The following is a 22,875-nucleotide window of genomic DNA, read 5'->3' on the forward strand; positions in this document are numbered from 1 at the left end:
GACAATATAATTTATAAGGAGGAGGCTCCAAGAATGAGGAATGATTTCATTGCACAACCCATAAATAAAGTGTGTCTAAGGACATTTTGTGCAAAGTGTGGTCAGGGAGAATCTTACATTCAATCACTGAAGGCACATTGGAATAACCAGGTTTCAAATTCCTCCTAAAGATTGCCAGTGTGGGGGCTTGTCTAATGTCTCTGGGGAGTGAGTTCCAGAGCCGGGGGGTCACCACAGAGAAGGCCCTCTCTCTCGTCCCCGCAAGTCGCACCTGCAATGCGGGCGGGAGCGAGAGAAGAGCCTCTCCAGAAGATCAAAGAGATCGTGGGGTTCATAGACGGAAATGCAGTCGCGCGGGTATAGAATCATAGAATCATAGAGTTGGAAGAGACCTCATGGGTCATCCAGTCCAACCCCCTGCCAAGAAGCAGGAATATTGCATTCAAATCACCCCTGACAAATGGCCATCCAGCCTCTGCTTAAAAGCTTCCAAAGAAGGAGCTTCCACCACACTCCGGGGCAGAGAGTTCCACTGCTGAACGGCTCTCACAGTCAGGAAGTTCTTCCTAATGTTCAGATGGAATCTCCTCTCTTGTAGTTTGAAGCCATTGTTCCGTGTCCTAGTCTCCAAGGAAGCAGAAAACAAGCTTGCTCCCTCCTCCCTGTGGCTTCCTCTCACATATTTATACATGGCTATCATATCTCCTCTCAGCCTTCTCTTCTTTAGGCTAAACATGCCCAGTTCCCTAAGCCGCTCCTCATAGGGCTTGTTCTCCAGACCCTTGATCATTTTAGTCGCCCTCCTCTGGACACTTTCCAGCTTGTCAACATCTCTCTTGAATTGTGGTGCCCAGAATTGGACACAATATTCCAGATGTGGTCTAACCAAAGCAGAATAGAGGGGTAGCATTACTTCCTTAGATCTAGACACTATGCTCCTATTGATGCAGGCCAAAATCCCATTGGCTTTTTTTGCCGCCACATCACATTGTTGGCTCATGTTTAACTTGTTGTCCACGAGGGTAGGTGGGTTCCAAACCGTTCAGAGCTTTGTAGGTCAAGACCTGCACCTTGAATTGGGCCCAGTAGATAAACGGCAGCTAGTGGAGCTCCTTAAACAGGAGGGTTGACCACTCTCTGTAATTCGCTTCGGTTAATAGTCTGGCTGCCGCCCGTTGGACCAGTTGGAGTTTCCGGGCCGTCTTTAAGGGCAGCCCCACGTAGAGAGCATTGCAATTACTGAAAATATTGAACTCTGCTACAATGTGTGAGCATCCTTTATGTAGAATTCTAAAATCTGAAATGCCATACACATGTTTTTCAGTGTTTACCTATGTCTGTGTATATAGACCACTTTTATCCTTCCAAAGACTGTGTTAATGGGTAATCTCGGTCTCCAAACATCCTTGTTTACCTGATTAGATAAGATGAGTCAAATGCCATCCCTTGGGTTGACCAAATATATTTACTGTGTCAAAAGGTGAATGCTGATAGGATAACTTTCTCTCTCTGCTTAATTTGAATTTGTGAATGATGGAGATTCACGCTGGATTGATGAGCCAATTTGCTTCCTTTTAAACAGAGAAAGGAGATTTCATTGCGCTGGATCTGGGTGGATCTTTTTTTCGTATTTTGCGAGTGAAAGTCTCTCATGAGAAAAAGCAGACTGTACAAATGGAAACTGAGATTTATAACACTCCAGAAGATATTATGCATGGCAGTGGAACACGGGTAAGAACCCTCCTTGTGAAAAATCTGCACTATGGCTGGTTTTATTTGTTTATGTTTGGAAAGTTTCATATACTGTTCATTTAGGTGCATTCTCTCTTGGATTTTCTGGTGCTTATTTTTTAAAGAATTTTAAAATGTAAGAGTTTTATACTACAACATTATACTCTTGTTTAAGTACAGGGCACGTTGTACTCAATGGTGTTACGTCTGAGTATACATATAAAAGATCACTCTGTTGTGTTCGAATCCTTTGTAGACATGTGGGAGGATGCCCCATTAAGTTCAGAGCTTAGGGGAAAGAGAACCAACGAAATTTGAAAATATAATATTAAAAGAACTGGCTAAAGAAGAAAACGAGCATCAAAAAGGGACAACAAGTATTATATACAAAATATTAATAGAGATTAAAGGGGAGAGAAAAGGGATACAAATAAGGGAACTATGGGAAGAAGAACTGGGAATAAAAATAGGAGAAAGGAATTGGGAAAAATTATGGAGAGCAAGACACCTCAAGAATTTATCAATTAGGATAAAAGAAAATTACTATAAGATAGTATGGAAATGGTACCTGACCCCGACAAAGATACATAATATGGATAAGAGTTGTTCAGAAAAATGTTGGAGGGGTTGCCAAGAAAGGGGTACGTATATCCACATGTGGTGGCAATGCAAATATGTAGAGTTTCTGGGGAAAAGTTATAGTAGAAATAGAAAGTATTATGAAGAAAAAAATTAATATAAATCCAGCGACTATACTGTTATCTATTTACAATACAGATGAATGGAAGGAAAATGAAAAGAATCTGATAACAATGTTGTTAACGGCTGCAAGGCTACTAATAGCAAAATATTGGAAAGGAGAGGTGGAAATTAAGATAGAAGAATGGTACAAGGAAATTTGGAAATTAGCAATAAATGACAAATTAGCATGCAATTTAAAGGTTAAAAAAGGCCTAAGGAAGGATAATGATTTTGAAAATATATGGAAAATATTTATTGAGGAAACATTAAGGAAAGAAGATGGGAACCAACCTCCACCAGAAGAAATGAGGTTCTGGTGGGAGTACAAAGAAAAGAAGAACTCCGGAGATGGGGAGCACAAGGGGTAGCACAACTGGGGCAAGGGAAAAAACAGTAATTATATGAATTATAGAGATTGTTTATGTAATGAAGGGAATATAAAGGTAATAAAATTATTAGATGTTTAGAAAAAAAAGAGGAGAACAAGTTGAATCGCTGTAAAGAATCTGGCTTAAAGAAAAGAATGAAGTAGTTTTGTTAAGACTCATACATCTTTATTTCCTACTTTTTTTCACTATATTGTTCCACCTCTTTTTATGTATATAGCATTTCTTTTGTGGTTAATAAAAACACTAATAAAAAAAATAAAAAAAGTTCAGTGGAATTTTATTCTTTCCAGAGGTAGACAAAAGCTAGGGAATTAGATTGTCTTCTTCTCTTTCTCCCTATCGTTCTTTTTTGGGGGTGTAATACTTCCCCAGTTTGATTTCCTCTCTTCTTTGAAATTGGCCTTTGGGTGTAAAACAGGTATATAGGACTCATTTTTATTTTTGTATAGCTTTATGAAAGCAATATATAGTGTGTACTGCTGTGAGCTCCTTGGAGCATAGATATAACATAAAAGAATTATCATGCGATGAGAACCCTGCTAATAGGATTTATTACAATCCGAGGCAGACGTACCCACAACCCTGGGAAAACACAGACGGTTATGATGTGTTTGTTTTCGTGGGGACAGATTCAGCTGCCTTACCTGATCCCCCTGTTTAGTTATTCTACGGAGTGTCAATATTTTACATGAAAGAATTTTCTCTCTCTTGCTCTTGAACACACGTATTTGTCCACGGGGACATATTTTGCAGCCAGCAATTCAGGCTGTAGAAGCTACATGGATGGCTGCTGGTGAAGCCTAGAAGGGTTGGAGGAGTTTCTCCTGCTTGCTCCACCCAAACCTCCTGTGTAAGTTACAGGTACTGGAATTTGATATCATCGAGGCTGACTTTTTGTTTTTGTTGGTTTCGTTTTATTGCTTAGCTTTCCTTACACCCTCCATTGGCATTCCTCTTGCTTTTGCCAAGATAAGCCTTTTTACAGGGATGGGCCACAGGTCACACTCTGGATATTATTGGATTGCAACTCCTACGATTCTTTTTATCAGTGTTTACATTGATGGAGAATTACAGTTCAACAGCATCTGTACATGTGTTTTCAGCACTATCTTAATGTTTGGCGACCTGGATTCTGGCGACATTGTTGTGGATCTTAAGTGGTGATGGCGGTGTGATCTAGTGGTACACTTGACTGGTTTATGTTGACACAACTGTCTTGGTTGGAGAGAAGTTTTGGTGGTGCTGTGATCAAGAAGTTCCAGGTTGCATTGCTGCCTGTCTTGGCATGTCTATGGACAGCTGATGTGTTGTGATGATCAGCAACTTCTTTTGCTCATGATTCAGTAGTGGAGACAGTCCATACCTTTCCTAATTTTTGGTCGTGTCAGGAGTGACTCCTGGTGTGAGAGAATTGGCTGTCTGCAAGGACGTTGCCCAGGGGACGCCTGGATGATTTAATTTTTTTATCATCCTTGTGGGAGGCTTCTCTCATGTTCCCGCATGATGAGCTGGAGCTGATAGAGGGAGCTCATCCGCCTGTCCCCGGATTTGAACCTGTGACCTGTCAGTCTTCAGTCCTGCCGGCACAGGGGTTTAACCCACTGCGCCACCGGGGGCTCCACCTTTCCTAATACAAGGATAACAAATCATTGTCCATCCATGGATTTTAATTCAGAAGTCCCAGTCAGCATGGCTAAGGCCTCTTCTACACGGCATATAAGATCATCTTCTTTGAATTGGATTATATGACAGTGTAGACTCATATAATCCAGGTCAAATTAGATAATGTGGATTATCTGCTTCTTGGCAGGGGATATTCCTGCTTCTTGGCAGGGGGTTGGACTGGATGGCCCATGAAGTCTCTTCCAACTCTTTGATTGTGTGATTCTATGTTTCTATGATCTGTGTGATATGGTAGTGTAGAAGGAGCCTAAGAGTTATAATCCAAATAAAAGGAGGTCTAGAGCAGTGGTTCCCATCCTTTGGTCCTTCAGTTTGGACTTCAGCTCCCATTAAGCCCAACCAGTTTACCAGCTTTTAGGAATTGTGGGAACTGAAGTCCAAAACACCTGGAGGGCCAAAGTTTGCTCTTGTCTGCACTAGAGCATGGATCCACTTTAAATCCAGTTTCTGCCTCCTGCTGAGTTCTGGGGCTTGTAGTTTAGTGATGCCAAGGACCAGTCTGGCTGAGCAGTTCAAAGGCCCCTTTCTAAACTATGAGCCCCAGTTGTTTTGGATTTCAACTCCCATAAAGCCCAGCCAATTTACTAGCTCTTAGGAATTGTGGGAGCTGAAGTCCAAAATACCTGGAGGACCAAAGGTTGGGAACTACTGGTCTAGAGACTCCCCAGTTCCTGTTCAGTTTGATTAAATTTAGTTTGACCATTAGTAGGCCCCTTCTACACTGCCATATAATCCAGATTGTAAAATCAGATAATCCACATTATCTGCTTTGAACTGGATTATATGAGTCTACACTTCCATATAATCCAGTTCAAAGCAGATAATCTGGATTTTATATGGCAGTGTAGAAGTGGCCTAGGTCAGCACACTTTAAGAAGCTATCTGATCTGAGAAACCAGTGTTTTCTTTTCCCTGATGCACCAAGGGCGAACACCCTATTTGTACCTGTTGGCTCTTCACCAGACACTGCTAGTTGATGTCTCATGGACTGGCATCAATCCACAGACCACTACTTTGAGTGACATTGCTCTATATGATGTTGGGCTGCAGCTCTCAATGTTCCTCACCATTTGCTTTGCTTTCTAAGACTGCTGGGAATTGCAGTTCAACAACATCTAGTGGGCTTGCCTATTTACTTTGTATAGGTAAGATCATTAGTTCATTATGCATTAGCTGCAATTAATGGTTGGGGCCCAAAATCAAATACTGTATATACTCGGGTATAAGCCTAGTTTTTCAGCCCCCTTTTTAGGCTGAAAAAGCTCCCCTTGGCTTATACTCGAGTCAAGGTTATTTATAATTTTACTCTGTTATTAGTATTATTTTATTACATTTATTATTTTACTCTACTAGTATTATTACATTTATTACTTTATTACTTATTATTAGAAGGATACATTATCACATTGACATTGAAGAAGGTTAGAATAATGGTTTAATCAGAATTGGACTGTCTTATCTGTTATTAGTATTATTTTATTACATTTATTATTTTACTCTATTATTATTATATTTACATTATTTTGCTCTATTATTTTTCTATTTATTATTTTGCTCTATTATTATTACATTTACAGTATTTTACCCTATTATTATTACATTTATTATTTTAATCTTATTATTACTATTATTATTATTACATTTACAGTATTTTACCCTATTATTATTATTACATTTAATATTTTAATCTAATTATTATTATTATTATTATTATTATTACATTTACAGTATTTTACCCTATTATTACTACATTTATTATTTTACTCTATTGTTACTGTTTTTATTGCATTTTTATTATTTTACTCTATTATTTTAATTATTTTAATAATAAGTACATTTACATTGAAGGAGGTTAGAATAATGGTTTAATTATTGGACAGTCTTATCTTAAATTAGTTTTATGTAAATATTCAGAAACATTTAGCCTATTGATGCCTCAATTAATGTAATTTTATTGGTATCTATTTTTATTTTGAAATTGACCCGTAGTGGATGCATTTCCCATCCTCGGCTTATACTCGAGTCAATATGTTTTCCCAGTTTTTTGTGATAATATTAGGTGTCTCGGCTTATATTCGGGCCGGCTTATACTCGAGTATATACGGTAGGTCTCATTGCTGGGAGCTTGGTGGTGAAGCTCAAAGTCTCTTGGGTGTACATTTGTCCCAATCTGGTCCATGCTTACTGAGGATGATGCGAATTGTAGGGGAAAGTGCTTATTGGATTTACTTCTTCAAGTGAGGATAAAATACACCTTTACTGATGTGTATGCGTGTGTTTTATGGAGTAGCATGATCAGTCCCATTCTGCAACATCGATTTTGGCATGCGTGTTTATGTGCCTTCATGTTGACTAATGGTGACCCTATGGATTTCATAAAGTTTTCTTAGGCAAGGAATACTCAGAGGTAGCTTTGCCAGTTCCATTCTCTGAAGGAACTGGTATTTGTTTGATGTCTTCAATCCAAGTACTAATCCAGGCTGAATCTGTTTAGCTTCCAAGATCAGATGGGATAGGTTTTTAAATCCTTGCGTGTTATTGTCTATGTGTGAGTTATATTAATTGTATTGTTTATTTTGCTTATTTCCTGTTGTTTTTATTGATGTGTTGTTGGGCTTGGCCTCAAGTAAGCCGCTCCGAGTCCCTTGGGGAGATGGTGGCGGGGTATAAATAAAGATTATTTATACCTATCTAACCGCATCTCTGCCTATGAACCCACCAGGACTTTGAGATCTTCCGGGGAGGCCCTGCTCTCGATCCCGCCTGCTTCTCAAGCACGGTTGGCGGGGACGAGAGATAGGGCCTTCTCGGTGGTGGCTCCTCGGCTGTGGAACGCCCTTCCCACGGACATTAGGCTAGCACCATCTCTAATGGTATTCCGCAAAAAAGTGAAGACCTGGCTGTTCAAGCAGCCGTTCGAATAACTAGTGCAATGATTGGTAATGAACATAGGAATGGAACAATGGATGACGAATATGGATTATGTTTTTGATAATGAGACGACTGTGATCGGTTATCGTAGTAAGTGTTTATTGATTGGGTAATGTGTTAAGTTGCTAATTGTTGTTATATTTTGCATTGAATTATTGCTGTTGTGAACCGTTGTGAGTCGCCTTCGGGCTGAGAACAGTGGTATATAAGTAAAGTAAATAAATAAATAAATAATAATAATGATAATAATAATAATAATAATAATTATTATTATTATTATTATCTGGTAGAGCAGTGGTTCTCAACCTGTGGTCCCCAGGTGTTTTGACCTACAACTCCCAGAAATCCCAGCTAGTTTACTAGCCGTTAGGATTTCTGAGTTGAAGGCCAAAACATCTAGGGACCCACAGGTTGAGGACCACTGCTGTAGGGTATTTTGGTATACAATAGGGTATTTTGGTATACGGTTTGGTATACAATAGGCAAGAAGAATGGAAGAATATGATATAAACATAAAGAGCTATAAATGGAAGATTGGATCTTAGGATGATAACAGTTCAAGGATAAAATGCCAGATAAGCTGTTCTGATGGTCCATAGTTTGGCTATATTGTCATGCTCTGCTGCCATTTCCCCATCAGTATCGTAAATGCTTGCTATGCCTGTTCCGTAGCATGGAAGGAGCTGCAGCATTGAAATCTATATCTTGGCCAAAGGGCTCTGCATATTTTGCCTGCATAGTTCTGCAGTAAATCAAGAAGAACCCATATATTATTAAAATACACTGTTCAACGGAGAAAAAGTTTCGGGCCTGAAAATAGTTGTTCTTTTATGATTTTGGGGTGCTGAAAACGAAAATGACATTTAAAAATGTATATTGGCTCAAGTTTTTATGATATAAGCAATCACGTGATCACGTATGGTTGAAAAAAATGCATGTTGCGAATTACACTATGGAAGATTCTAGAATACTCTAGAAAGTTTGATGACGCAATATTAGTGCCATGTGCAAAAGCCAGAAAGCCCTATATAAGGCCAGACTTTTGAACGGTGAGGGTCAGTCAGTTGAAGACTGAGACAGTATCGTTAAACATCGTTTTACATTGTTCTTTTTACTGTAGTTATGCCTCGCATGTGTGTAAATAAAGCACTATGGAAAAAAGATATCAAGGCAAATGGACTCCGTCAATGCTGTCAGACTACGGCTGGAGCATTGTAAGAGACAATCCTTTCCTTGAATACAAAAGAAAAGTCAAGAGAAGCAAACAGGATATAAACTAAAGTCACGATTAAAGCGACATTTAAACTTTCAGACTTTTCAACTGCATTAGGCCTACTAATATAGTTTCTTGCCGCACAAACATAAACAATAGACTAATTAAATAAATATTTCTCATGTATAAACTGTTGGCAATATAATTTGACTAAAATTTAGTAAATATTCATGGTTTATATACATGCAGTAAGGTTAGGCGCATTATCATAATATTAACGAATTACCTATTGTGGAGAAAATTGAAATAGCTGTTGCATAAAAACCAGAGCCAATTAACACATTTAGTTATTATATTTGAATTCAGCATGTTAAATTTATTAAGAAATGGCGCATTGCGTTTCCGTAACTGAGAAAAACTGAAAATTTGTAGAACAGTGATATTAAATACATTCTGTGTGTGTGCTTTTAGAGACTGAAAGAACGCATTGTGGGATCAGCACGCTATGATTCATGAAATCATTCAGAAATTGTAAATTGAGAATGCATGCTTGGAGAGAGGAAGAAAATCATTTTGTAGATAAGAAGTGGTAATTACTTTTCCTATTGTTGCTCAAATTATTTCTAGACGTATCTATTATTTCTTTAAAAGAAGCAGAGATATCTCCCTGACATTTCCTAGTAATTGTTAAACAACGGGCAGCTAGGCTAAGCATTAATGGGTTAGAAATCAAAGTGTAAATGTTTCCAAGCATCACTATATCAAGTCGGTGCTAGTTTGTATGCTTTTGAGTCATTACAGACTTAGGTTGACCCTGAGTGAGGGCCGGGTAAATGACCTTGGAGGGCCGCATCCGGCCCCCGGACCATAGTTTGAGGATTGAATTGGGACTATCTGATTTGGGTCGTTTTTGTTGCACTAGAACAAGGGTCCGCAAACTAAGGCCCGAGGGCCGGATGCGGCTCTCCAAGGTCATTTATCCGGCCCTCACTCAGGGTCAAGCTAAGTCTGAAACGACTTGAAAACACACAACAACAACAACCCTATCACATCAGCCAAAAGCAGACCCACACTTCCCATTGAAATACTAATAAGTTTATATTTGTTAAAATTGTTCTCTTCAACATGCTAGCGATAGCTGCTCTCCCCTTTTCTCTATGTTTTGCTGTTCTTTACATGCTGAGTAAGGGAGTCTTCTGGCAAATGCTGTACTTACCTTGCCTATTGTAGTCAGGCACGAGAAACTATAGTAGGATCAGGTCGAGGTGCATCTTACTCTTACCCAGATTGTTTATTTCATCATTTATTGCAGACACTAAGTCTGCAATAAATGTGTTTCTTCTGCAATAAATGTGTTTCTTCGGCTCTCCTTCATCATCCTCCCAGTGCCAATACTGATAAAATACTTTCAAACTAGACAGAAGATGAGGAGGAAAGGGTGACGCTTGTCAGATGTAAAAATCTTTGTAAAGCAAGATGTGGTTATTCTGAACATACCATGGACATATGACAGTTTCCAGTCTTCTGAATATGGCAGACAAAGAAATTAAGATATGTTGTGGAAGCTGATAATTTTTCCTTTCTGCTTCCTGTATGAATTCCACACTTTTTTTCTTTATTGGGGCTAACTTTGATTAACATTACATTTATACCAACCTATGGCAGTCCTATGTTGACATTATCATAATTTCTTAACTCTGACTGGAAGATGAAGAACATTATATCTTCAGTAGGTTTTGTGTACTATCTTAATGCATGTCTGCCATCCCATGGTTTTAAGTAAGTGTGTTTAAAACAAAGGTGTGTTTAAAACAACAGCAACCTTGCTTGTGGTAAAATTCCTGCAGAGAAGTCTTAAAGATCATGGATTTATTGATATATTTTCCAGCAGCCGTAAACTCACAACAGTCATACAGCTGCCTTGTGGAGCATATGGCTTTTTAGATGTTGCTGGGACGGCAACTTTCATCTTTCCTCAATGGGCTATGGTAGCTTGGGCTGATGGGTATTGCAATCTCACAACATTTGGAGGGCTGTGGGCTCCCTAAGACATTTCTACACTTTATAGAGTTACCAACAAATAATTTTATTAGTATGGATTCTTCAGGTCTTTTCTGATGTTTCCAGTAGTGCTTATGAGTTTGTCTGACTTACTAATTTGGTTTAACTTTCCTTGTTTTGTTCCCAGCTTTTTGATCATGTTGCTGAATGTTTAGGAGACTTCATGGAGAAACAGGAAATCAAGGACAAGAAGCTACCTGTTGGCTTCACGTTTTCTTTCCCTTGTAGGCAATCCAAGCTAGATGAGGTAAGAGCTCACGTTGTAGCTTTATTGCTGTGTGGAAAAGTTTAAGAAGTTGCTTGAATATGGGTCAGATGATTGGGCTATCCAAATTATTATTATTAAGTAGGTTGTTGTAGGTTTTTTCGGGCTATATGGCCATGTTCTAGAGGCATTCTCTCCTGACGTTTCGCCTGCATCTACGGCAAGCATCCTCAGAGGTAGTGAGGTCTGTTGGAACTAGGAAAATGGGTTTATATATCTGTGGAAAGACCAGGGTGGGACAAAGAACTCTTGCCTGTTGGAGCTAGGTGAGAATGTTTCAACTGACCACCTTGATTAGCACTTGATGACCTGGCAGTTGTTTGGTGTGGCTTGTTGGTGCCTGGGGCAATCTTTTGTTGAGAGATGATTAGATGTCCTTGATTGTTTCCTCTCTGTTGTTTTGCTGTTGTAATTTTAGAGTTTTTTAATACTGGTAGCTCTAAAATTACAACAGCAAAACAACAGCAAAACAAAACAACAGCAAAATTACAACAGCAAAACAATCAAGGACATCTAATCATCTCTCAACAAAAGATTGCCCCAGGCACCAACAAGCCACACCAAACAACTGCCAGGCCATAAGTGCTAATCAAGGTGGTCAGTTGAAACATTCTCACCTAGCTCCAACAGATAAGAGTTCTTTGTCCCACCCTGGTCATTCCACAGATATATAAACTCATTTTCCTAGTTTCAACGGACCTCACTACCTCTGAGGATGCTTGCCATAGATGCAGGCGAAACGTCAGGAGAGAATGCCTCTAGAATATGGCCATATAGCCCAAAAAAATCTAAAACAACCCAGTGATTCCGGCCATGAAAGACAATATATTATTATTAATTTTCTTATCTGCTTCTCTCTGTGAATTGAAGTGGCCTATAGAAGCCTTCCTTAACTTAATCTCCTCCAGATTGGTAAACTAGCTGCATTATCCCTAGCCAACACAGGGGCGTGCCTATGTGTGGAGGTCAACACACGAAGAGCAGCAGGTTATGACTAGCCTGGCTTTCCACTGTTTCTGATGCATGTCTTCTTAGTTCTGCAAAATGGGACTGAACTGGTGTGCAAAGCATGTGCTCAACGTACCTTCTTTCCCTTGTTATAAGGATCATAGGGTACAAAATACCATATACAGAGTGCAGCAGCCAGGGGCGGCTCATCCATTACGCGAAGTAAGCGGTCGCAGAACACTTTTTTTTGCCAGGGGTGCAGAGGCGCCTCTCTAAATGCCCCTCGACCACCACTTGAGGAGCGCCCCCTCAGCTCACAACAGCCCTAGCAGTCCGGGGGGAGCCTCGGCTTTCTTGCCTCGCTGCCGGGCGATCCTCTTCCGAAAAGGGCCGGGCCCTTGAGCCTTGCCTAGCCCCTCTCATTCCTACTCCACCTGGCCACCAGGTGCGCGAGCAGAGCCGGCGCTCAATCTTTCTCCGCGTTCGATCCCTTCCCCATGACCGGCTCCCTTTCCCGATCCCCCGGTGCTCCACCCGCCTCCTCTCCCCAATCCGCGGGTGGGCAAGGGGAGGAGCCGCCACGCCTGGCCCGCTTCGGGTCTGGAGGCGTGTCTGAAGACCCCAGCGTGCGCACCAAAAGTCGCCTCTTCTCCTGACTTTCTCTTCAGCCATTGGGACCAAGAGAGAGAGAGAGAGAGGGAGAGAGAGAGCCCCTCCGGCTGGAGGTATCTCCCACCTCTGCTCCCTCCTTTGTTTTTGCGCCTACCTTCAGGAAAGGTGGGCATCTCCACCTCTCTCTCTCTCTCTCTCTCTCTCTCTCGGTCCCAGTGGCTGAGGAGAAAGTCAGGAGAAGAGGTGACTTTTGGTGCACACTCCGAGGTCTTCAGGCACGCCTCCGGACCCAAAGCGGGCCAGGCAAGGGAGCAAGTGCGGCAAGTGTAGTTACTGGGATGTATAGTTCACGTACAATCAAAGAGCATTCTGAACTCCACCAATGATGGAATTGAACCAAATATGGCACACAGAACTCCCACGATGAACAGAAAATATATATCAATGATTGGTTGGGGGGGGGGGTCGCCAAAATACTGTTTGCTTACCATTGAAAATTACCTAGGGCCGCCTCTGGCAGCAGCATAACCTTTTTTTAAAACGCCTGCCATTCAGTCGGATGAAGATGCAGCGGAGCGCTATGGTCTCGTTCGAGAGGCGGGAGTATAAAGTTTTGTCCTGACACAGTTCAGTCGCCGTCGTGCGTAGGAACAATGAGGAGCGTGCTTTTGCCGTTGAGGTCTACTTTTCGAGGCCTACTGTGATCACAGCCCAGCGTGCCTTTCGGAATTGCTTTAATTTAGCCCCATTGGCCCCTGTCCCGGACCGGAAATCAATTGTGATGTGGGTCACTACATTCAGACAAACTGCAAGTGCGACAAGACGAAGAACTGGAGTCCCCCGGCCCATTAGATCACCTGAGAACATTGAGGCAGTGAGAACTTCAATGTTGCGATCACCACGGTGTTCTGCGCACAAACATGCGTCTGCCCTTGGACTTTCCGATCGTTCTGTGAGGAGAATTCTTCATAATGATCTTCATTTCCATCCTTACAAGATGTGCAGGAACTTTCTGAACGTGACTTCAATTCTCGGAGGAACGCGTGTGAGGTTCTTCTCGAAGTCATTCCTGAGGATGCTATTGTTTTTTTTAGTGATGAAGCCGATTTTCATTTGTGTGGATCCGTCAACAAACAAAACATGTGCTACTGGGCTGACAACAATCTCCGAGAATTGCATCAAAGGCCTTTGCATTCACCTAAAATCACAGTGTGGTGTGCAATTTCCTCAGCTGGAATTATTGGTCCCTGGTTCTTTGAGGAAAATGAAGTTGCAACAGCAAAACAACAGAGAGTAAACAATCAGGCACATCAAATCACTCTCAACAAAAGATTCCCCCAGGAACTTCCAAACCATTAAATGCTAATCAAGGTGGTCAGTTGAAACATTCACACCTAGCTCCAGCAGACAAAAGTCCTTTGTCCCACCCTGGTCATTCCACAGATATATAAACCCATTTTCCTACTTCCAACAGACCTCACTACCTCTGAGGATGTTTGCCATAGATGTATGGCCATGTTCAGGAGAAAATGCCTCTAGAACATGGCCATATAGCCAGGAAAAACTTACAACAACCCAGTAAAAAAACCACTCTAAAATATAGAATATCCTTTATTTTGTCAAATATTATCTGGAACTCCTCACACCTAAAGACTATGCTCCTGTGAAGGAAAGGAAGTAGAAACAATAGAACACATTTTATTGAAGTGCAGTACAACATAGGCAACTTTTATATCCCAATTTTATCCCGCATGACCAGCCATTTTTAGATATCTTTTAGAGGACAAGTGCCACAGGGTGACCCTCATAGTGACAAAATTCCTTGCAGTGGCAACAAGGTTGAGAAAGAAACTAACTTCGGATAGGGGTATTATTTGAAACTTTTTATACTAATTTTGGAGACTGAGATGGGAAAAACTTTTAATGGCTGTTTGTTCACTGATGGGTCTATGGATTTTTGTATGTTTGATTTTATTGTTTAATTTTATTAGGGTATCCTGATCACCTGGACAAAGCGTTTCAAAGCAAGTGGCGTCGAGGGAGCTGATGTAGTGAAGTTACTAAACAAAGCAATCAAGAAACGAGGGGTAAGGGTTATCATGTATATTTACATACACATATATCATCTGGCTGACCTAGAACATACTTATAGCTTCCAGGCATTGCTGAATATATTTTTCAGACTCCAATTAATGTTGATGTAGAATTGTGACAATCGGAATCTCACCAAAAGTCTTGAGCCCAAAAGATCTTTATGTTGAAAGTCCCCCTCTCTCTCTCTTTTGAGCTCTAAAGACCTTGCTGTGGGAAGTATTATATGTTTTCCAAATATATCCATATTTAAAGAAGTCAGTCTGCTTTCCATATCCACAGATTCCTCCCTTATGTCCTTCCGGAAGAGCCTGAAGACATGGCTATTCGAGAAGGCATTTAACTAAATGCTACAGTAACTGGAAATGACAACTGGAACGGAATATAGAGTATGAGATTGGTTATGATTCTATGATAAGACGAAGCGGATTATTTTAGTGTAATTAGATGATAGTGTATTAGTGATATGTTGTTTTTGTCATTGTAGTTTATTGTAAAATATGCTTTTTATATGTTGTACACCGCTGCGAGTCGCCCTAGGGCTGAGAGCGGCGGTTAACAAATGCAGCAAATAAATAAATAAATAAATAAATTCCTCATCCATGAATTCCACCATCTACAGCTGTGGTGTTGGAGGAAAGTTCTGAGAGTGCCTTGGACTGCGAGAAGATCCAACCAGTCCATCCTCCAGGAAATAAAGCCCGGCTGCTCACTGGAGGGAAGGATACTAGAGACAAAGTTGAAGTACTTTGGCCACATCGTGAGGAGACAGCAAAGCCTGGAGAAGACAATTATGCTGAGGAAAGTGGAAGGCAAAAAGAAGAGCGGCCGACCAAGGGCAAGATGGATGGATGGCATCCTTGAAGCGACTGGAATGACCTTGAAGGAGCTGGGGGTGGTGACGGCCGACAGGGAGCTCTGGCGTGGGCTGGTCCATGAGGTCACGAAGAGCCGGAGACGACTGAACGAATGAACAACAACAATACAGTTGGAAAATATTTTCCCCCCTGGGAAACAAACTCCAGCAGACATCAAGGCACCCCTGTATTTAAATTAACATGAACAATGTTAGCACTAGAGGGACACGATCTTCGGGGTGACTGGCATGCATACATGTGGTATTCAAAAAGGAAGATCGAGAAACATTTTGGCAATCATTTTGTCAGATCTTCTCTGATCAAAATTTGGGAGAAGTATAAACCTAATCTGTACGGGAAAACGCCACCCTAGAAGCGACCCAGAGGAGAGATATTGACAAGCTGGAATGTGTCCAGAGGTGGGCGACTAAAATGATCAAGGGTCTGGAGAACAAGCCCTATGAGGAGCGGCTTAAGGAGCTGGGCATGTTTAGCCTGAAGAAGAGAAGGCTGAGAGGAGATATGATAGCCATGTATAAATATGTGAGAGGAAGCCACAGGGAGGAGGGAGCAAGCTTGTTTTCTGCTTCCTTGGAGACTAGGACACGGAACAATGGCTTCAAACTACAAGAGAGGAAATTCCATCTGAACACGAGGAAGAACTTCCTGACTGTGAGAGCCGTTCAGCAGTGGAACTCTCTGCCCTGGAGTGTGGTGGAGGCTCCTTCTTTGGAAGCTTTTAAACAGATGCTGGATGGCCATCTGTCAGGGGTGATTTGAATGCAATATTCCTGCTTCTTGGCAGGGGGTTGGACTGGATGGCCCATGAGGTCTCTTCCAACTCTATGATTCTATGATAAGACTCGGATGAACCAGCACTACTAACAATGTTATATGGAGGAGAATTATTAAGTAATTTACTAACCTTTTCGCACTCAACCCCCAATATCCAATCACAACTCACCCCCTTCCTCCCCCCTCCCTACATATCCCATACTCCTTCCCTACAACCCTACATCCTGCCCTACAACCCTACTTTTTCTCCCCTCACCCCCTACCCCAATACCCCTATTTTAATGTATAATATACTGATGATCAACAACTATACAGATGTACCCCCAAACAAAACCTTTAATAAAGATTACACACACACACATACAATGTTTAAATCCATTCTGAATAACTTACATCCTATAGTCCAGGGATCCCCAAACTTTTTGAACAGAGGGCCGGGTCACAGTCCCACAAACTGTTGGAGGGCTGGATTATATTTTGAAAAAAACATTAATGAATTCCTATGCACTCTGCACATATATTATTTGCAGTGCAACCCCCCCCCCCCCAAAAAAAAATCAAAAAACAAAAACCCACAATTCTATATAAATAAAAATGTAATGTTCGTTTGTGGGATTAACAGAACTCAAAAACCACTGGACGAATTGACACCAATTTTGGACACAAGACACCTAACAACCCAATGTATGTCCTTCACTCAAAAAATTGATTTTGTCATTTGGGAGTTGTAGTTGCTGGGATTTATAGTTCACCTAAAATCAAAGAGCATTCTGAACCCCACCAACGATGGAATTGAACCAAACTTGGCACACATTTCTCCCATGACCAACTGAAAATACTGGAAGGGTTTGGTGGGCAGTGTCCTTTGGTTTTGAAGTTGTAGTTCACCTACATTCAGAGATCATTGTGGACTCAAACAATGATGGATTGGGATCAAACTTGGCACAAATACTCAATATGCCCAAATGTGAACACTGGTGGAGTTTGGGGGGAAATAGAATCTTGACATTTGGGAGTTGTAGTTGCTGGGATTTATAGTTCACCTACAATCAAAGAGGATTCTGAATCCCATCAACGATAGAATTGAACCAAACTTGGCACACAGAATCATAGAATCATAGAATCATAGAATCAAAGAGTTGGAAGAGACCTCATGGGCCATCCAGTCCAACCCCCTGCCAAGAAGCAGGAATATTGCATTCAAATCACCCCTGACAAATGGCCATCCAGCCTCTGCTTAAAAGCTTCCAAAGAAGGAGCCTCCACCACACTCCGGGGCAGAGAGTTCCACTGCTGAACGGCTCTCACAGTCAGGAAGTTCTTCCTCATGTTCAGATGGAATCTCCTCTCTTGTAGTTTGAAGCCATTGTTCCGCGTCCTAGTCTCCAAGGAAGCAGAAAACAAGCTTGCTCCCTCCTCCCTGTGGCTTCCTAGTTCTCCCATGACCAACAGAAAGTACTGGAAGGGTTTGGTGGGCAGTGTCCTTTGGTTTTGGAGTTGTAGTTCACCTGCCTCCATAAATCACTGTGGACTCAATGATAAATCTGGACCAAACTTGCCACTGATATTCCATATGCCCAAATGTGAACACTGGTGGAGTTTGGGGGAAATAGAATCCAGAGATTGCTGTGAACTCATACAATGATGGATCTGGACCAAACTTGCCACTAATAATAATAATAATAATAATAATAATTATTATTATTATTATTGATGTGCCCAATGTGTCAAACCTTTTCAGAGCGGCGCTGCGGGGCTTGTTCTCCTGGCGTGGCTAGGAGTGGAGTGGAGTGGGAGGCACCTTGTGGCTGCGGAGAGCAGAGAGGCAGGAGCAGAGGGTTCCTGCTATTGCCGGAGCGGCGCTGGGTGGGCGTGGCCAGGGAACGCCGGCGTTCCCTGGCCACGCCCACCCGGCGCCGCTCCACCAATAGCGGGAAGTTGGAACCCTCTGCTCCGGCTGCTCTGGTCTCCAGAGGACCCACCTGGGAGGCTTCTCCCACACGAGCAGAGCGGCCGGAGCAGAGGGTTCCCGCTATTGGCGGAGCGGCGCCGGGTGGGCATGGCCAGGCCGGAAAAATGCCCTCGGCGGGCGGCATACGGCTGTAGTTTGGGGACCCCTGCTATAGTCCAATCATATAGATTATTATAGGGAAGTATTGAGAGTTTACAATTGAATGAGACTTACTCCCCCATCAGTGTGCCTAGAAATAATTATACAGCTCAACCTGTTCCTGGGGTTATTTGGGGCACTGATTCAGAAAATTGCTTTGGATAGACAGCATAAGCTCTAGTTTCTTAGATATGATTACCATGATTTTCTGCGGGCAAGCAGATCTCAAAAACTAGGGCTGATAGGGGAAAACTTGTGCCATTTTTTGAATCAGTAGGTCAAATATACCCAGAAACAGGTCCAACATTTAAAGTTATATGTGTTGGCCAGTGTTATATATTGGTCTCGGCGGTGGTCAGGGGAGCTTTTGCACAACTAAAACTTGTGTGCCAGCTGCGCCCGTACCTTGGGAAGGCTGACATGGCCATGGTCGTCCACGCTTTGGTTACATCCCGTTTAGACTACTGCAACGCTCTCTACGTGGGGTTGCCTCTGAAGATTGCCCGGAAGCTGCAGCAAGTACAACGTGCGGCAGCCAGATTACTAACAGGTGCTGGGTACAGGGAGCACACCACTCCGCTGTTACACCAGCTCCACTGGCTGCCAATTAGCTTCAGAGCACAATTCAAAGTGCTGGTGTTAACCTATAAAGCCCTAAACGACTCCGGCCCGGTTTACCTCTCCGAACGTATTCTCACCTACGATCCATCAAGATTACTAAGATTGTCTGGAGGGGCCCTGCTCTTGGTCCCACCAGCCTCACAAGCGCGGCTGGTGGGGACGAGGGACAGGGCCTTCTCGGTGGTGGCCCCACGACTCTGGAACTCTCTCTCGCCAGAGGTCAGAACCGCCCCAACAATCCTGACATTCAGGAAACAGGTGAAGTCGTGGTTATGGAGACAGGCTTTCGAAGAATGAGACACGATCTGGATGGAAGACGGTGTATATTCGATATTCGATTTTAGTATGACGACTGGCCACTGTAGTTTTAAAATATGTGCTTTTTTAATGTTTTATTGTAATGTGTATTTTGATATTTTACCGATTGTATGTGTTTTTATGGTTGGAAACCGGGCTGAGTCCCTCTTATGAGGTGAGAAGCTCGGTATATAAAACTTTGAAATAAATAAATAAAATAAATTTTTATGTCACAGCATTTGGTAAATGTAGTAGGGCTTTGTATTGTTCAGGGATGACTCGAACTCATATTTAATTACAAATGAAGGTCCCTGGCTGAAAGACATTTTGAGAAGATAAGAATGTGAGGATTAAACTTCCTGAGTCGTAATGAAGAACTGCAATAATATGGAGAAAATATTCTCCTAAGAGAACCTTGCACTACTACCTGACCACTAGTGCAACAGAGCTTTCTTTCCATCTTGTCCAATCCTCTGCGATATCTGAAAATGAGCCTTGGACATGATCCCATCCTTGCAGAGCAGATTTCGGGGCAGATGGGAGCGGGAGTGGGATTAGCTTCTGTGTTCTGCTGACTGAAGCAGTTCTGTCAGTGGACGCTTCTAACTAGATTATGGCTTCAGATTTGATGTCGCAGTAAAATCTAGAATAGGTATTATCATGTGTTAGTAAAATCGTATTAGATACAATATCTTCTGTTTCGTTTTAAAGGATTACGATGCAGACATCATGGCCGTTGTCAATGACACAGTAGGAACAATGATGACCTGTGGATTTGATGACCAGCGTTGTGAAGTTGGCTTGATCATTGGTATTCACATTTGATTCTTTTTCTAAATATAATGTAAATATGGCTTTGTTTGTTTTATTTTCACTCTACTGATAAATCCCAATCCCTTCTTTTAAGGTACTGGCACAAACTCCTGTTACATGGAAGAAATGCGGCACATTGATCTGGTGGAAGGGGATGAAGGGCGGATGTGCATCAATACCGAGTGGGGAGCATTTGGAGATGACGGATTATTAGAAGACATCCGGACTGAATTTGACAGAGAGATTGACCGGGGCTCCCTTAATCCTGGGAAACAACTGTAATTGAGATTATGTTCAATGTATTGTCGAAGGCTTTCATGGCCGGAATCACTGGGTTGTTGTAGGTTTTCTGGGCTATATGGCCATGTTCTAGAGGCATTTTCTCCTGACGTTTTGCCTGCATCTCTGGCAAGCATCCTCAGAGGTAGTGAGGTCTGTTGGAAGTAGAAAAATGGGTTTATATATCTGTGGAATGACCAGGGTGGGACAAAGGACTTTTGTCTGCTGGAGCTAGGTGTGAATGTTTCAACTGACCACCATCGAATTGTGCCTTGCTTTTGTAAGCCGCTCTGAGTCCCCTTCGGGGTGAGAAGGGCAGGGTAGAAGCAACCAAAATAAATAAATTGATTAGCATTTAATGGCTTGGAAGTGCCTGGGGGAATCTTTCTTTGAGAGGTGCCTGATTGTTTACTCTCTGTTGTTTTGCTGTTGTAATTTTAGAGTTTTTAAATACTGGTAGCCAGATTTTGTTCTTTTTCATGGTTTCTTCCTTTCTGTTGAAATTTCAACAAAAGTCCTTTGTCCCACCCTGGTCTTTCCACAGATATATAAACCCATTTTCCTACTTCCAACAGACCTCACTACCTCTGAGGATGCTTGCCATAGATGCAGACGAAACGTCAGGAGAAAATGCCTCTAGAACATGGCCATATAGCCCAGAAAACCTACAACAACCCTGAGATTATGTTATTAATGATCCCGACCACAAGAAGTCCAATCTGAAATTATTCCTCACATCTGCTATATTTGCAATACTGGAAGTCTTGGATGATTATGACTGGTCTTATTAACCTAAGGAATGCACAACCCCTTTGCTTTTGAATGCTGACCATTTGTTCTGGCCTTTGCAAAGGCTGTATTTGAACCATAAAGTCTCATAGTTAACCATAATTTTACTTTTTACCTGAACTGCGAGTTTTTGAACAAGTCTAGATCTTAAACCAGGGGTCCCCAAACTACGGCTTGCGGGCCACTTCCGGCCCGCCAAGGGCACTTATCCAGCCCGCAGAGGAGGAGCACCCCCCCCACACACACACACACACAGTGCCCCTCCCTTGGCTGGCTCACGCTGCCCATCGGGCCTGACGGATGTGGCCTACTCATGCGTAAAGCACCCATTGGGCCTGATGGATAGCGTAAGCCTGCCAAGGAAGGAGCAGCCCCGCGTGGCCTACTCGTGCGTAAAGCACCTCGCAAGGTGCTTTATGTGCAAGTAGGCCGTGCGGGGCTGCGCCTCCTTTGGCAGGCTCACGCTATCCGTCAGGCCCGATGGGCAGTGTGAGCCAGCCAAGGGCAGCCGCTCCGTGTGGCCTACTCGCGCGTAAAGTACCTCACGAGGTGCTTTACGCACGAGTAGGCCGCGCGGGGCTGCTCCTCCCTTGACAGGCTTACGCTATCCGTCAGGCCCAATGGGCAGCGTGAACCATCCAAGGGAGTCTGCCCCATGCCGTCATGCTGGCCACATGACCTTGGAGGTGTCTACTGTGGACTCAAACAATTATTTATTATTTATTTATTTGCTTTATTTCTATACCGCATTTTTCAGCCCAAACAGGCGACTCAATGCGGTTTACAAGGTACAAATTATCATAACAATGTCAGATGGATCTGGACCAAACTTGGCATGAATACTCCATTTGCCCAAATGTGAACACTGGTGGAGTTAGAGGAAAATAGACCTTGACCTTGGGAGTTGTAGTTGCTGGGATTTATAGTTCACCTACAATCAAAGAGCATTCTGAACCCCACCAATGATAGAATTGGGCCAAAATTCCCACACCCCTATGACCAACAGAAAAATACTATGTTTTCTGATGGTCTTTGGCGACCCCTCTGATACCCCTCTTGCGACCCTCTCAGGGGTCCCGACCGCCAGGTTGAGAAACACTTACTTACATAGAGGATTCCCAGAGAGGATATATTTTACTGAATATGTAGGGGAAAATGTGGGTGCTGGTCCCGCAATATGAGGGTCTTACTATATCTCTGAGCCCAGTAAGGATTGGGCTACCTCTGTATTTTTCATGAGGACATCTGAACCTGTTTTTGGTTTCCTTTTCAGGTTTGAGAAGATGGTGAGTGGCATGTACATGGGTGAACTTGTCAGGCTTATCCTCGTAAAAATGGCCAAAGAAGGTCTAATTTTTGAAGGTCGAATCACTCCAGAACTTCTCACCAAAGGAAAGTTAGAAACAAAACATGTTTCTGCCATAGAGAAGTAAGTGGCTTTGGAAGCATATCTTCAGCTTTTCATTTGACATAATTTCATAACAGGAGAGATGATCGGATGTCTACCATTGGATTTTGAGAGGACTTCTTGTAAGAACTTAAAAATAATGTCTTTTTAAAATAGGTATAATAGGTACTGCTATTTTTTTCCAATTTCCAAAAGTTTTCAGAGACCAATTATGGGTTGAAGCAACTTAGATAATATATAT

The 22,875-nt window shown here is 42.3% G+C and overlaps 1 protein-coding gene across 1 annotated transcript in view; it reads left to right on the forward strand.

The window, feature by feature from the left end:
- HK1 (hexokinase 1) overlaps window positions 1-22,875 on the forward strand; it is a 92,638-nt gene that overhangs the window by 31,216 nt on the left and 38,547 nt on the right. Inside the window, exons 3-8 of the mRNA XM_060768874.2 lie at window positions 1,583-1,731; window positions 10,877-10,996; window positions 14,566-14,661; window positions 20,057-20,156; window positions 20,253-20,436; window positions 22,500-22,655. Coding sequence (XP_060624857.1) covers window positions 1,583-1,731; window positions 10,877-10,996; window positions 14,566-14,661; window positions 20,057-20,156; window positions 20,253-20,436; window positions 22,500-22,655 — 805 coding nt within the window. The remainder of the gene's footprint in view (window positions 1-1,582; window positions 1,732-10,876; window positions 10,997-14,565; window positions 14,662-20,056; window positions 20,157-20,252; window positions 20,437-22,499; window positions 22,656-22,875) is intronic.

The sequence above is a fragment of the Anolis sagrei genome, chromosome 3 (assembly GCF_037176765.1).
Source record: "Anolis sagrei isolate rAnoSag1 chromosome 3, rAnoSag1.mat, whole genome shotgun sequence".
Classification (NCBI taxonomy): domain Eukaryota; kingdom Metazoa; phylum Chordata; class Lepidosauria; order Squamata; family Dactyloidae; genus Anolis; species Anolis sagrei.